The sequence below is a fragment of the Chaetodon trifascialis genome, chromosome 23 (genome assembly GCF_039877785.1).
Source record: "Chaetodon trifascialis isolate fChaTrf1 chromosome 23, fChaTrf1.hap1, whole genome shotgun sequence".
Taxonomy (NCBI): Eukaryota; Metazoa; Chordata; class Actinopteri; order Chaetodontiformes; family Chaetodontidae; genus Chaetodon; species Chaetodon trifascialis.
In genome coordinates, this window is record NC_092078.1 from 6,261,640 (window position 1) to 6,277,360 (window position 15,721).

The 15,721-nt window shown below is 44.3% G+C and overlaps 1 protein-coding gene across 2 annotated transcripts; it reads left to right on the forward strand.

The window, feature by feature from the left end:
- Window positions 1-525: 525 nt before the first annotated feature.
- pik3c3 (phosphatidylinositol 3-kinase, catalytic subunit type 3) lies at window positions 526-11,224 on the forward strand. 2 transcript variants are annotated; one of them, XM_070993471.1, is made up of 25 exons: window positions 526-915; window positions 2,165-2,353; window positions 3,124-3,267; window positions 3,355-3,484; window positions 4,587-4,673; window positions 5,150-5,245; window positions 5,380-5,451; window positions 5,529-5,633; window positions 5,808-5,900; window positions 6,022-6,207; window positions 6,522-6,652; window positions 7,054-7,135; window positions 7,277-7,344; window positions 7,430-7,535; window positions 7,727-7,843; window positions 8,071-8,202; window positions 8,341-8,469; window positions 8,750-8,819; window positions 8,955-9,019; window positions 9,111-9,195; window positions 9,291-9,365; window positions 9,448-9,616; window positions 10,058-10,148; window positions 10,350-10,475; window positions 10,862-11,224. In XM_070993471.1, the coding sequence occupies exons 1-25, from the start codon at window positions 851-853 to the stop codon at window positions 10,874-10,876; spliced, it is 2,628 nt and encodes an 875-aa protein (XP_070849572.1). In that variant the 5' UTR covers window positions 526-850; the 3' UTR covers window positions 10,877-11,224. The 2 variants fall into 2 exon arrangements, with proteins under 2 accessions (XP_070849572.1, XP_070849573.1); XM_070993472.1 differs by having other exon boundaries at window positions 7,280-7,344.
- The last annotated feature ends 4,497 nt before the right edge of the window (window positions 11,225-15,721 follow it).

Consider the following 15,721-nt stretch of genomic DNA (forward strand, 5'->3'; position numbering starts at 1 on the left):
GTGACTTTTTCCACACCTTTCAAAAGTATCTCATGGTCTTCACAGCCAGATGGATGTCAGTACCTGTTTTCATCCACAGTACTTTCACAGATACAAATAACAATTCAATCTGCTGATGAAGATTGTGTGATAGTGTTGAAAGCTCCAGATTAAGTGGATTTTGATTTGTCAACTGCACAAAAAAAGTCTGTCTCTATTTATAGAGGTCCTGAGCTCTATAAATAGCATTTGTTACAGCTTTTTTAATACCTTGATTCAATTTAAACTCTCTTACCACACAGATATTTTCATGTTTGTACAAAACATAGGATTATAATACATTATTTTCATGTATAATAACATGTCTGATCGCCAAAGGAGTGCTTTGTCAACCTGACACTCTTCGGTGGACTGTCCCTTTAAATAGCTTGCTTTAAACCCCGCCTCTTTTTACTTCCTCCTTGATTCCCTCAGACTCGACAAATCGATAAACGATCCAATGATTTCCCTCTCTGTTTCTTCAATCCAGCCGCATCGAGAATCGACTACTTTAACCTGGTTGCCGATTTCGGTTGATGCTGTGTTGTGTAGCTATCAAAAACATCAAATCATGCCCGGTGAGACAGCCGTTAAAATAATGTCTTTACCGTGAACGCAGGCGCTCAAAGTGGTCTTTTTAAACTTGTGTACAGACTGAAAACGCAGCTGACCGAGTGAGCAGGAGTTTGAGGAGGCTTCTGAGGACTGTTGTCGTGCTGAGCCGAGGCCTTGTCGCAAACCCAACCGCTCGCAAAGTCTCATATAACCGTCCGGGATTTCATGTTGAAGTCGTCAGGTTTTTGGCTAGAATTTAGTGTTTTCCCGTCGGAAGATGGAAACTGATAAATTCAACTATGTCTACAGCTGTGACTTAGACATCAACGTCCAACTGAAGATGTAAGTTGTGAACTTAATGAGTCGCTTTTGGTCAAGTGGTCTAACTAATGGATCTTGTGACTTGACAGGATGCTTGCTGTGTTTTCGGTGTATGTGTGTCTGTTCGTGTGTGGACTAAAAGTCTCTCATTTCCACGTGTTTTTACCTGACTTTACGCTTCAAACGGTGTGAAAACTGAAAGTTTAGCACATTTTAATCGAACAGTCAACGCTGAGTGTCACTTGTCGTCATTACAAATCCCAAATTGATGTGTTTAAATGTGTTTAATCTGACTTTGCACTGTAACAACTGTCAATTAATCCTTTAGTTCAAGGACAGAAAATTATAACCAGCAACGTTTGCCTGTTGGTTGATCATCCTCATCAACTAATCATCGATCGAGCCACAGTATTGAGTTTTGCTGATTCTTCATGATTTACAATGTGCTAAAAAACAAAACAAATATGGGTTTCATTACTTAAAGACATTTTATAGACAAAAGGATTCATCCATTACTAGATAATAATCTAAAAATGCTGTGTCAAACATGGATGATTTAATGGGATCATTTGCTTATTTATTTTGACATAAACTCAACTTAAAACAGCACAAAGACAATATATTTAATGTTGATCAGCTCCACCGATTGACACAAAAAACACCTGTTTGGATCATTCCACAGGTAAACAGGTTGATTGGTGAACAGGTGATAGTATCCTGATTACGTGTGAAAGCGAGGTTCACCACTTTGTGAACACATGATTGCGTAAAGGCAGTTTGTTGTGTGACGTTTGCTTCAGGCACCATTGTCTCCGCAGCCCATGAGTCTAATTATTGCATTTTAATGGTCTAATTAACGAAGCAGCTGGGAACTGTTTCCAGCTTTTCTCCAGCGTCTCATCTGACTCACAGCAAATGTCAGCTTTAATGAAATACATATTAATCATCTTTATTCATGGCGTCGTTCTAGTGTTTAAACTACATTAAAGTGCTTTTTCACCTGAAGAACAAAAGGAAAATAACATGTAGATTAAAGCATCTGTGGAAATCTGTTGACACTTGTCAACATGTTCATGTTTTTATTTGTCCTTATATTTTTTTTAGTGTGTTACATATTAGAGGATGAAACTCTTACAGTACAAACCTTCTGAGGAAAAAGTCCACAAATGTCGGATTATTTGTGAGAGGACAAGTTGGTGCACTCTTAATAACATCAGCAAACAACGTGCTTGTTTTTCCCCTTCTTCGCCCCCTCTCCCTCCTCTTCCAGAGGCAGTTTAGAGGGAAAGCGAGAGCAGAAGAGCTACAAAGCGCTGCTGGAAGACCCGATGCTGCGGTTCTCAGGCCTCTACCAGGAGAACTGCTCGGACCTCTACGTCACCTGCCAGGTGTTTGCTGAAGGAAAACCTCTCGCCCTTCCCGTTCGCACCTCGTACAAAGCATTCAGCACACGCTGGAAGTGAGTACTAATCTGTCTCTTTCTGTGTTTTCTCTCCTGACCGCCACTGAATGTAACAGCACATCTGCATTTATAATTCATTTTCTTCTTATGTCCTTTATTCTCAACTTAGAAGCATAATGCAGCGAAGATTTCCTCCCTTTGTCTTCATTTGTGACGTCATATGAAGCAGAGATCCCCCCAAATCACATTAAAACTTCTCTGTAATTTTTATTAGAATATTTTCAACACCAAAAATGAATCTCCCTTGCAATATTTCTGACATGCTTCCTCCTTCAGAGCTGAAAAGATGCAAAGCCCCCTCCAATAATAGCAAATCGTTCTTCTTTTTGCGAGAGCGGTGGATAATTTATTGTCGTCCGTTAGAGGAAATTTGTTTCCACAGCCTGTGCACACAAGAGCAGCACCTCCATGAATCAAACTAACACAAAAACATAGGAACACGACACGCTCTCAGGAACATGAGTCCATCTGAGTGTTCGTTCTGCAGTTTGTTGAGAGCACAAAGCTCTTACTGTAGCGCGCTTTCATACAGATGAGAGATCTGTATCTTTGGCCGGATGGGAGTGAAGTGAAGCGTGAGTCAGGGGGTGGCTGGAGTCATGTGCTGGGGCGTGTGCTCTGCGTGTGATAGCAGTGTGACTGAGGGCTGGGAGGGTGGGAGTAGAGGGACCAGTGATTTCAGAGGGTGATTTTGAGGCATTTGTTCCTGCTGCTGATATTTATCTCCTCCTTACACTCTTTGTGATCTCTGCTGCTGTCCTGTGCAGCTGGAACGAGTGGCTGCGGCTGCCAGTCAAGTACCCAGACCTTCCCCAAAGTGCCCAGGTGGCCCTCACAGTGTGGGACATCTATGGGCCCGGCAGAGCCGTCCCTGTCGGGGGAACCACCGTCACCCTGTTTGGCAAATACGGGTGAGTCTGACAGGCTACAAGAACACACAAAATCAACAAAGAAACCCCAGGTGTGACTTTAAAACTTCTCCTCCTGTCGTCCTCTAGTATGTTTCGGCAAGGGATGCACGACCTGAAGGTTTGGCCGGGTGTGGAGGGGGACGGAGGGGAGCCCACAACCACGCCAGGGCGCACCAGCAGCAGTCTGACAGAAGACCAGATGGGCAGGCTCGCCAAGGTACAGTGCTGGGTGTGTGAGGACAGGCTGAGGACTGGACGGGGGGGTTAGTGCAGGCGAGGCAGAGGACAGGGTGAGGAGAAGCTGAGATGGGGGAAAAGGGATGAGATGGAGGGTGAAGAAGGAACATTGTGCGTGCGTTGGAAACCCTCCGATACGTTTCTAAACCATCATCTGTTCCAGGGCCCTGACCTGGAGGTACTCAGTGATGTGAGTACAAGTGGAGGGGTTAGTGTTGGCAATGTAGAAAGTGGGTGTGTGTTTTTGTACTGTATGTGTGTGAAGAAGGCCTCGGTCCAAATGTATCTGCAAATAATAATTTCAGTGTCGTCTTCTCTCCTGGAACAGCTCAGACTGTGTCAGGGAATCTCACTTTGAACAAACCTCCTTCATTAAATCCCTGAGCGTGTTGAGCTGCTCTCTGTGGGAAACTTGCACAAAGCCATTCAGTGCGTTTCCAAATACATTTTGACCCGGGTTTCGGTGTGAACACCTGTCTGTCAAGGTCTACGGCTGCATTCTTGGAGGCATCACACACATTGGTTTTTAAGTTTTCTGCTGTTTTAGTGTATTTTGCGTGAGTGCGTGTGCATGTTTTTCTTGTTGCAGCTTTTTGGAGGGGAGTTCATTTCGTTTCAGCATCATCTGATTGGATTGTTTTTAAAACAAACTCATTAATCCTATATATCATTTTTATTTTTAATCCTGAGTGCAGCTGACTTAATCGTACCCCAGTGTTTTCTCTCGGCTGCTACCACTTCATCTGTTGTTTCAAAGAGCGAGCACTAATTCTAACCAGCCGAGCTGTGGGCTTCCTGTTCATGGCCAAATGTGTGCTTACATTCCTGACACCCACACTGACTGATGAGTGGATTGGCTGCTGAGCGTGTGACCGGAGATGCTGGATTGGCTGCTTGCACTGGATTTGTGCATGATTGGTCGAGCTGTTTGCACATCAGCCACCACACTGTGAACGGTTCTGCCGCATCAGAACCTCAACCTCTGTATTTTTTGTGTGTGTGTTTTGGTAAACCTTGCTCTTTTTCTTGTTTCCCTCCCCTCTCTCTTCCTCCCATTTTCCTCCCGTTCTCTCCCCCTCCAGTTGACAAAGGCCCATCGACAGGGCCACATGGTGAAGGTCGACTGGCTGGACCGTCTGACCTTCAGAGAGATTGAGATGATCAATGAGGTCAGTTTGTTCAGCTCTTTTGTTCCTGAGTGGAAAAGACTCCTTTCTTCCACTCTGACACATCTCAACAAATGTGAAATGGATTTCTAGAGACATTCATGATCTCCAGAGGATACCAGCATTCATCTTCCCTTCAAGATAAATTCGAACAACTTTGATAAACTCTTAACTTGGCGCCATCATCAGTTCAAAATTTCAATTTGTCTGATGCTTCAGTTTATGACCAAATACTTGCAAACCTCAGCCTTGGCTGTACTTTGTGTTTAATGCTAATTTGCTAATATCAGGATGCTAACATGCTAAACTAAGATGGTGATGATGGAAAACATTACACCTGCCAAACATCAGATGTTGGGATTGTCTATGTGAGCATGTTAGCATGCTAACATTGGCATTTAGAGAGAGATGCTGTTTTTTTTACTGTTTTTTGTCTGCTGAGTTGAATTTAAAAGTTTTCTTCATGTATGTTCCTGCAGAGTGAGAAACGCAGCTCAAACTTCATGTACCTTATGGTTGAGTTTCCCCGTGTCAAAACAAATGACAAGGAGTACAGCATTGTCTACTATGAAAAGGTACTTTCTTATTTACAATCCCATAATTAGGTGCATTTCAACGCGTAATGTTCGTATCAAGCAGGCGGCTGTCTGTACTGTAACAGTGAAAAGGGTCCCAGCTGATTGGTGTATTTCACTCTGTCCCCGCCCAGGACGGAGATGACGCATCACCCGTCCTTACCAGCTGTGACATTGTTAAAGTTCCTGACCCACAGATGGGGATGGTGAGACGACAGGCACACACACATAAACGCACTCGTGTTGTATTTGCAGTACTTTCCATGTCACGGTCTGTTTACAGGAGAACCTGGTGGAGAGCAAACACCACAAACTGGCCCGTAGCCTCCGCAGTGGACCCTCCGATCACGACCTGAAGCCCAACGCTGCCACGCGTGACCAGCTTAATGTACGTGTAGTTTTTATTTAAGGTCCACATATTGTTTTATGTGTTCTTGTAACATCTTTCAAGAGAGGAGTCACGCCGTGTTCCACAGTAATACAGATCTAAACTAGACTTTAGGACCAGTGTGAAAGTGTACATCAGTCAAATTGATATCTGTGTGACTTTATGTACCAACAGATCATTGTGAGCTACCCTCCAACCAAGCAGCTGAGCTCTGAAGAGCAGGACCTGGTGTGGAAGTTCAGATACTACCTCACCACACAGGAGAAGGTGGGTGTGTTTGTTATGCTCTGCTCTACCCGAGGCTACTCAGGTTTCTATCACGAAAGATTCAAATGGCGTATACTGTGTTGACTTCTTCCTCCTCACCCTCCTCCTCCTCTCACCGCAGGCCCTGACAAAGTTCCTCAAGTGTGTGAACTGGGATCTGCCCCAGGAAGCCAAGCAGGCTCTGGAGCTGCTGGGGAAGTGGAGGCCGATGGATGTGGAGGACTCCCTGGAGCTGCTGTCCTCCCAGTTCACCAACCCCACGGTCAGACGGTACGCCGTGGCCCGCCTGCAGCAGGCAGATGATGAGGTAGGCGTGAGAGGATGGAGTGGGGGGTCAGGAGGAGGGCGTGCATGTGTGTGTGGGTGGAGGATGATGCTTCTGTATTTATAAAACTTGTAGAAAAGTTGTTAGTCTCTTATTCTCCATCAGCAAAAATAGAGCTGTAATACAAAATTTTAAGAGATCATTTTTTCAATGAATTAATGACACTTAGGCAGAGAAGCTCCTGAAGTTATTTATTGATAAACCTGATCTTTAAATCCAAATTATGAAGCACTTTGCAATGAACCCGTTGTTGCACCGTCAGCATAATCATTCCCATCTCCCCCTTCTCTCTCCAGGACCTGCTAATGTATCTCCTCCAGCTGGTCCAGGCGCTCAAGTATGAGAACTTCAGTGATATCCAGGGAGGCCTGGAGCCAGGCAGCAAGAGAGACAGCCAGGGGCTTTCAGATGACTCCACACTGGACAGGTCAGTGCTTGGATGAGAAGTCAGAGCAGCTACTCTGGCTGTGGATCGTGAATAACCCGACACTGCCAGCAGCTTTGACACAAGCGAGGCACACGTGGAGTCTCTCTCGTGGTCAGTTGATGAGTTGTCACCAGATCTAAATTTATCTCTGAAATTGGGAGAGTCCTTGCTGCTTTGCGGAATTTGATTATTTTTCTTTCAGAAGCTGTAGGGAACGCTTCGAGTGTCATGATTTTACTGGCGTAACTCTGCACGGGTGCAGCCAGAATCCCGAGCTGTCAGCTGGAGGCCGAGCACTGACTAAACCTTAGCGAACGCGCCAGCTCGTCAGTTTAAGTTCATCTACTGTATGCTTTTAATTGCCATGTTCTCTCGCTGTTAACGTTTGACTCTTTCTGTAGTTCTCAGATCCTGTCTGGCACATCTGGAGCTTCCACTGCTGCACCGAAAGGCAAGGAAGGAGCCGACAGCGAGAATCTGGAGGTACGCAACGCAAAATGTCACTGGAAAGAGTCCTCTTTAAGCACTGGAGCAGAAACTTCAAATGTACTGATGTTTCCACAGAAGGACAGGAAGAAGTTTTAGCCCGCCGCTGACGCCTCACTGTGTCTTATCTCTTTGCAGCAGGACTTGTGCACGTTTCTCATCTCCCGTGCTTGCAAGAACTCCACCCTCGCCAACTACTTGTACTGGTGAGTACAAATCAAAGCAGCTTAGTGACTGAAAATGTTCTTTGTGTTGGTGCATCTGTCGGCAAAATGCACGTGTCTTCATCAGGTACGTGATTGTGGAGTGTGAGGATCAGGACACCCAGCAGAGAGACCCTAAGACCCACGAGATGTACCTGAACGTCATGAGGAGGTTCAGTCAGGCTTTACTCAAGGTCAGGACTCTGTGCTAAACCTCGTACTATACAGACATTTGGAAAAGAAAAGCATCCCAAATCCCCAAATATCAAAGCATGTTTTGTACCTCTGATTACTAATACATCATACTTCCATAGCGCTTTTTCAGGACACTCAGAGACGATTTGTCCCTTCCCTTGTTAATGCACACACTTCCTCTTCCCTGCAGGGTGATAAGAGTGTGAGGGTGATGCGGTCGCTGTTGGCCGCCCAGCAGACGTTCGTAGACAGACTGGTGCAGCTGATGAAAGCTGTGCAAAGGGAGAGTGGAAACCGGAAGAAGAAGGTAACAACAGAATACCTGCACGTGCAAAAACTTGCTAAACCTTGACGACGTTTTAAATAAGTAAAAGAAGAAATGCTAAGTTTTATTGTGCTCATTATTCAAAATCATGCTTTCATTACAGGCTATTTTGTGTTATGACTCTGGTTTGTTTTAACTGTAACGGCACACGAACACCCTGATCCTGCAGAGTTGTGTTAACAGCGGCCGCCCTCTCTGTGTGTCTGCAGACCGAGCGGCTGCAGGCGCTGCTGGCCGACAACGAGAAGGTCAATCTGTCAGAGATCGAGCCGATTCCTCTTCCTCTGGAGCCGCAGATCAGGATCAGAGGCATCGTCCCGGAGACAGCCACGCTCTTCAAGGTACGGAGAAAACAACTTTCACCCTCATAAACCACTTTCTCATCTTGTCTTTTATCATTTCCTTATGATTCACTTTGCTCTGAAACCAGTAAACCCGTGACCTGTTGTTCACGACTCTTTCCCCTCCGTGTCGCTCAGAGTGCTCTGATGCCGGCCAAGCTGATCTTCAAGGCTGAGGATGGAGCCATGTATCCCGTCATCTTCAAACACGGAGACGACCTGAGACAGGATCAGCTCATCCTCCAGATCATCTCGCTCATGGACAAAGTGAGAACACTCCTCTGTTTGCTGCTTCGTGGATGGGGAAATTCATGGATTTGGTGCTTTTTAGCTTAATTTGATTAGACCGCCAGGCGCTCTTTTTGGCTTTTCTTTGTCAGCTGACAGAAGGGTTGCAGATCATGATAATGTTATTAATCATGCAGCTCCGGTGCTGTGATCTCTGGTTCCACAAGTTGCTTCTCTTGTTTTCCTTAGCTCTTTTAATCATGTTGTAAAAAAGTCATTTTTAATTGAACCTCTTGTGTTTTCTCTCTGGGGCGTATAGCTGTTGAGGAAAGAGAATTTGGACCTGAAGTTGACACCTTACAAAGTATTGGCCACCAGCACGAAGCACGGTAGGAAGTCATAACCAGTCATAACTCTGTTTGGTAGAAAACAGGCTGCTGTTGAAATGGAATAAATACTTTTATTTGTTAATCTATAATGATAATGGGTTTCTTACTGCAGAAATAATTCTCTTCCTGCTCCAGGTTTTATGCAGTTTGTTCAGTCTGTTCCTGTTGCTGAAGTCCTGGCTACTGAAGGTAACATCCAGGTGAGCAGAAACAGTCAGGACGCTGCTCATATGTAGCTCTAGCTGACACACAGCGTAACCCTCCCTTTAATCACGTCATGTTTTTTAACAGAGCTTCTTTAGAAAGCACGCGCCGAGTGAAAAAGGGCCGTACGGCATCAGCTCGGAGGTGATGGACACCTACGTCAAGAGCTGCGGTGAGCCGTGTTCTGTCGCTGTGTTCTTACCTGTAAAAAAACAAGGTGATCCCAGCAGTCCAATCAGCGTTATCTGTCTCTCTGTGTCCTTCCAGCTGGTTACTGTGTCATCACATACATCCTTGGAGTAGGAGACAGACACTTGGACAATCTGCTACTGACAAAGACTGGTGAGACAGACACTCTCTCAGATGCCGCTTCGTTAACACGCTACTTAATGGAACAGACTCAGAATATCGTCTCTCCATCCAGGGAAGCTGTTCCACATCGACTTTGGCTACATCCTGGGCCGGGACCCCAAACCGCTGCCTCCGCCCATGAAGCTGAGCAAGGAGATGGTGGAGGGGATGGGAGGCATGCAGAGTGAGCAGTACCAGGAGTTCAGGAAGCAGTGCTACACCGCCTTCCTGCACCTCAGGAGGTAAAGAGACGAGACACAGGAATACACAAGTGAACAGAGATAAGGCAAGTGTGTAGCCTCAAACAGGGAGCAAGTCTTCGATTTGAAAGACTAATGTGGCTTTAAGCTGAGCTCAGGCTACAGGAGTTTTGGCCCAATCACTGCATTTAATCAGCTTCCATTTTCGCTTATTCAAAATACGTATTTGTTTGTTTAAGCAGCCTGAGTTTCATACTTTACCGACATGAACTTAAACCAAAGGCTGAAATCAATCTAAGAGCTGGTAAACAGTCACGCGTCAGTTTGTATCTGATGAACTAAACACATCAGCACAAACCTCCAGCTCCAAATAAAGGCCTCTTCAGAAGCATCACCCACAAAAAGGAAAGTTTCACCTCTGTGAGGATTAAGGCCACAACGAGCTCCCACACATTTAACCGTGGAGTTTCTCTGTTTCTCCAGATACTCCAACCTGATCCTGAATCTGTTCTCTCTCATGGTGGATGCCAACATTCCTGACATCGCCCTGGAGCCTGATAAGACAGTTAAGAAGGTAAGTTTGTTGTTACTGGAAGGCAACTCCAAATACTACAAAATACTTTTCTAATTGAAGTTTAGATGCCACACCAGATTGATGGGGTTTCATTTATCAGGGCACTTTAGATGGAGACACATAATAAACAGGCATATCTTGATTACTGTTAAATTAACTGCCTCTGATTGGCTGTATGAGTGATAGTTTTTTTGCCTCCAGGTGCAGGACAAGTTCAGATTGGACCTGTCGGACGAGGAGGCGGTCCATTACATGCAGAGTCTGATTGATGAGAGTGTGGGCGCTCTGTTTGCTGCTGTGGTCGAGCAGATACACAAGTTTGCTCAGGTATGTGTACTCAGGATGTTTCTTAAGCTCAATGATCACACTGGCTTTGCGGTTTACTTTAGTTTCTGTTTGCTTTGAGTTGTGTACACTTACATCACTGCTGCCCATTTCACACACCGCCAGTCATAAAATGATCAATAAGACTGGAAAGAACAACAGATTTTTAATCAGTTTTCTTTGTGAAATATGAGATTATTTCTTATCTTTAGCCCTGTGAAATCATTCAAATGAGACAATATGAGAAAATATTGACCTTATATTCCTACAACTGGTAAAAAGCTTTCTTCAACACGAGATTTGAACTCTGCAATAATTTTAGAGCCTTTTATCTTTGAAAAACAGTCAGCAGTTATGTCAATGATTAACAAATTGGGATGTGTGTCCAGTACTGGCGCAGATGAGCAGAGCAGAGAGGCTGAACTGGATGGAACGTGTGCAGCAGGAACACGCCATGGCGAGGCTCTGACCCGACTGACACTGCGAGTGAGTGAGTGAGTGAGTGTGTGAGTGAGTGAGTGTGTGTGTGAGTGAGTGAGTGTGTGTGTGAGTGAGTGAGTGTGTGTGTGTGTGAGGAGAGAAGGAAACTCAATGACACTGTTAAAAAGGCCAAGAATGCACTGCCAACCTTTACTGAAAGATGGCTAAACAAGGACATGATGTCTTTGTTTACTTATGTATATATAATGTATATTAATTGTTAAATGAATGAATGACATGTATGGCCAAATAAAAGATTGTTGATACAAGCGAACTTATGGCCTACTTTTTTTCTATTTTTTTAAACTATTTCTAACTCAGTGTGTATTTTTCATCACTTTAGCCCAAAAAAGTGCTGCTATGGAGCATTTATGGCGCGCAACATGTTTCTTAATTGAGCATTGCTGACCATCTGTGGACGGTCATACTGTCCACGCTGGGGGTAGAAACAAATCAAACCCTCAGAGGGTTGGTGAGTCACCGGGCGAGTGACTAAGCATTTCCTCCAGACACAGAAAGACGTGAACGTCAAGTCGGTTCATGTGATTTCAGCACAAGCTATACATTTCTTTAGGTCTGTAGAGTTACCAATTCAGGAAAAAGAAATAAAGATAAATCAGCGTCAAACTCAAAACAACAAAGGCCACAGCATCTGAAGTGACACCTTTAATGCTGTTTTTAAAATTCTGCTTTAACATGTCTTTAATTAAGCACCGATCTATATATGGCCATGTCATTATTACATTGAGACAAACTTGAAAAAAAATCAACTTGTCCTTTATTACATTTTCTACACCTTAACCCATTAGTCCCATTTCCCCAAAGTCTCTCCTGCATGCAAGACGAGGACATTTCTTCATCTTATATGAGGCGTCAGCAGTCATAGTTCTTCAAATCCTCCAGTTACTGTCCTTTCAGCAGCTACAGTTACCCACTGCTGAAGTCTCACAATAGCTGAGCTTATCTTATTTCATAACATTCATGAATTGTCCACATTTTAATACACCCAATGGATGACAATTTAATTTGCATATAATGCATATCAATATGTATCAGTACATGTAGTCAAAAACACAATGTATGCTCTTATTAGCCTTTATTTTTAACTTTTTTTTATAAGTAGGGTATAAGTATAAACCACATTAATATATGTTAATATATATATCAGATTTAGAACCCATTTAATTAAAACAACATCAACCCAATTAATGATTTTGTAGATTTGATTTTGATCTCATATCAGCAACCATGCTGCCCCATAAAGGCATAAAGTTCAACAACTGAAACAGTGAAACTGACTAAAAACGGTTTAAAGTTTTCAGGCTGCAGGGCAAACTGTAAAACACAGAAAGGCTGTAGCATGAACCTATGTCCTAGTATTATTAATACTAAGTCAATAAAATACAGTAATTTACAATTTAAAGCTAGTGAAACCTCCAAATCATACAAAATACAGTAGTCAAAAAAATGAGATAGCAGCTGAGATCTGCTAAGCTAGCTAGCTTTAGCAGGACATTAGCTGCTTTTCTTCTTCCCAATCATGAATTACTGGCTTATTTAATTATGTGGGATAACAAACTGAATAAACAAAATGTTTTTTCATCAAACTGATATTTTTCATTCAAAGATAACAACTAGGAAAGAAGCCATAACGAACTTAGCTTTAGCTCAGGCTAACCATGTTTATCTCAAAAGCTAGCTTAACTGTCCAGTTAGCGGTCTTTCTGCAGTAACTATAAAGCCAAAGTGCAGATACTTTATTTTTTTTAAGCAGTAACATAGTTGTTGGAAAGTCAGGTTGAGGTTTTAACTCAGTTTTGACCAAATATGTGCTCACTGCTTTGCATTTGTAGGCCAGCATGGTCTCATACCCTGGACGCCCTTTTACCAGTTGTGGTCATGTACATGGGTTTTAACATTAGTCATTACAAAAAATGTTGGAATAAACCTCCTCCTCCCTATCCTCAACACAAGACGTGATTTTAAAGCACACAAATCACCATCTGACAGAAAATCATGATAGAAATAATAACCAGAAACAAGCCAAACAAGGTCACCTCAGGAATCAGTGGGCTAAAACCACAAGACCAAGCCAAAATACACACACACCAGAGGCTATTTTCAGAAAAACTGCTGCAAATAGCTGAAAAGAACATGACAAAAGGTCAAACATGTGCCACCTCTGGACACTGGAGGGAACAGCAGCTCCACTGTTGTGTAGTCAGGTGCTCATTCACACAAGCCAGCTTCTTGCTTCATCCCTCCACAATGTAAGCACTGTGCTTATTATAAAAGCCATGTACGCAGAGCTTTGGATAACCCCCCAGGTCACTGTGGACTCTGGAAAACGTGGAAAAGGAAACAAACAATGCTGGACGGCCAAACCCCCAAGGCTCCCCAATGATGCGGAAAGAATGCAACACCAGCAAAACAGAAGGCAGAAAAGCGAGATGTCAAGATGTTCCTCGCTTTCAGGCGGGAGGCAGAGTGAGGCGTCAGTCACGGGTAAGAGGCAGCGGCGGGGCAACTGTGAGTCAGAAACATTTCAGAGCAATGAGGGGTAGAAAAAAGTACCCTCTGTTATCACTTGGGGGGGGGGGGGGGGCAGCACAAAGGAGCTGTTGGCTGCACGTGGGGGGTCTGACGTTTTCTTAGTTCTTGTTTATGAAGCTCATGGTTTGGACTGAGCTGTTGAGTGTCACTGGACCTCAGCACAACCAGATTTAGATTTTTCACTGAATGAGTGGCACATGCACAGAAAAACAGCTCCGTTTGGACCTGTTAGATAAACTATCTCTGCTTCAGTGCTAATTCTCACTCACCAGTTAATTCTCTGACCCTCTTCATGCAGCATCGTATCAGACTCTGACAGGCACTCAGAGCCAGAGAAATGTGCTTACGTGAGTAACATTTCTATCGCTTGATGACAGACTTATATGTCAGAAGTCATCTGATGGCTCATGATAAGGAATTCGTGACCTTTGTCGGCCATCATCTTCGTAACAATGGACTCCATTCAAGTTCAAAAGCAATAAATCCAAGCGTGTTTCCTAAGGAAAACCTCCACTGGGATTGAGAATAATGACCAAGATATGGTCTGTACAGGCCTGACACGCCGTGCTGACACCTACCTTTATAGAGCAACACTCACAGTACGATGGCTCTCAGTCTTTAGTCTTTCAGTCTCCATTTGTCCCACATGTCTCCTCAGAATAGTGAGACACTGGTGGGATGCTGATCCCAGAGTCCAGACCTCGTTCCAGCTCCATCCCACCGCTGTCCCAGTACACTGCACCTGAGCTGGGGTCAAGATGGAGAGGATCACTGGTGTTTCCCAGGGTCGAGGTCGGGTCCTGGTTGGAGGGAAGACTAGAGGAGGACTCGATGGAGACTTGATCATCAGCCAATTCCAGGTGGATGTCACAAAGGTCGATGGGGACCAGGGAAAGAGGGACCAAAGAGACTGGATCCTCAACAGATGCCTTAATGAAATAAATATTGATTCAGTTGTCAGTCCAGGAGAAATAGGCAGGAAGAGCGACAAACAAAGCGTAAGAAGATAAATCGTACCGGAGTCTTGGGTTGATTTTCGGCACGTGGTGCAGCTCGTCTCAGTCTTCGCAGAAACACAGCGAGAATTGGAACGAGGAGCAGAGAAGTCAGCCCGATTCCCAGACACAGCACAGGCAGCAGCCCTGAGGAGGAAACACATGCAGGATAAACAAATCACAGCTGCAGCAAACACACAAGCAACACTGCATAATTTCACAGACAGATCAGTGAAGCAGGTAAAAGGCGCCTCGCGAATTCGTCCAAATTCTTAGCATTTAATTCACCTCTGAATGCCAGTATTCTTTTGCATTAGAGGGAAACCAGACAATGGTCATAACGTGATTTAACAACCTCCAGTTTCACCTGATTTAGAAACAGTCTCAACACACTGAGGGGCAGATTTTGGGGAGGCAGCCATGGAGAAGGTCGGGAAGGAGAAGTTGGCCACAGCACAGTAGTTCTGTCCTTGAGCCAAGCCAGAGAAGTCCACATAGGTCACCACTTCCTGGGTCCAAACTGTTCGGCTCTGCAAGAACAAAAAACAGTGAGCCTTTCAAAATAAAAGCAGAGAAGGCAGAAACAACTCACTCAAACTGAGCTAATTTAGGGAAACCTTTGCAAAAAAGCATGTCAGACCTGATATTCAGAGTGATTGAGCTTGTTGTACACAGTCACTGTCGTCCAGGGGTCAATCAGTTCAGAGATGGGACAGCACCTCTCCAGAGAGCACCTCCTGTTGGCAGCACAGGGGAACTGCACCTTCACCAACAGCTGGTCGTCTTTTATGGAGACTGAGACGGAGGGAGGGCTGAAGGCTGGAGAGGGCAGGGGGGGACAGGAACTGTTAATTATCTTAAAGCTCAACATTCCTGCTATTTATTACATATTTCACATTAAAGCATGAGCAACAGAGAGCCAAGATTGCTATTATTTTTCCCTAATCAGCGCTCCTCAAACTCAAAGAAGAAACCCTGCAGACTCTCAGTTCTCTGTATCACAGGTTTTTTTTTAAAAAAAAAAAAGATGCAATGTGTGTGTGCATACGTCTCCCATCTGAAACTACAGTGGGTTATACCATCAGTCTCCTCCTGTGGTACAAAGTGGTATTACATGAGGGGACAGGCTGGGGCTAACTGGTTAGCATGCTAACTTCAGTAGATATCACTGCAACATCTTCGATATGATGTAAAAAATGTTAGTTCTTCACATTCTCTTGA

What these genes read in the sequence shown, in the direction of transcription:
- pik3c3 (XM_070993471.1), top strand. Translation starts at nt 851, where the DNA reads ATGGAAACTGATAAATTCAACTATGTCTACAGCTGTGACTTAGACATC. An exon ending in AGATGGGCAGGCTCGCCAAG is followed by an intron (nt 3,485 to 4,586) that starts GTACAGTGCTGG and finishes CTCCCCCTCCAG; the next exon opens with TTGACAAAGGCCCATCGACA. An exon ending in TCATCTCGCTCATGGACAAA is followed by an intron (nt 8,470 to 8,749) that starts GTGAGAACACTC and finishes TGGGGCGTATAG; the next exon opens with CTGTTGAGGAAAGAGAATTT.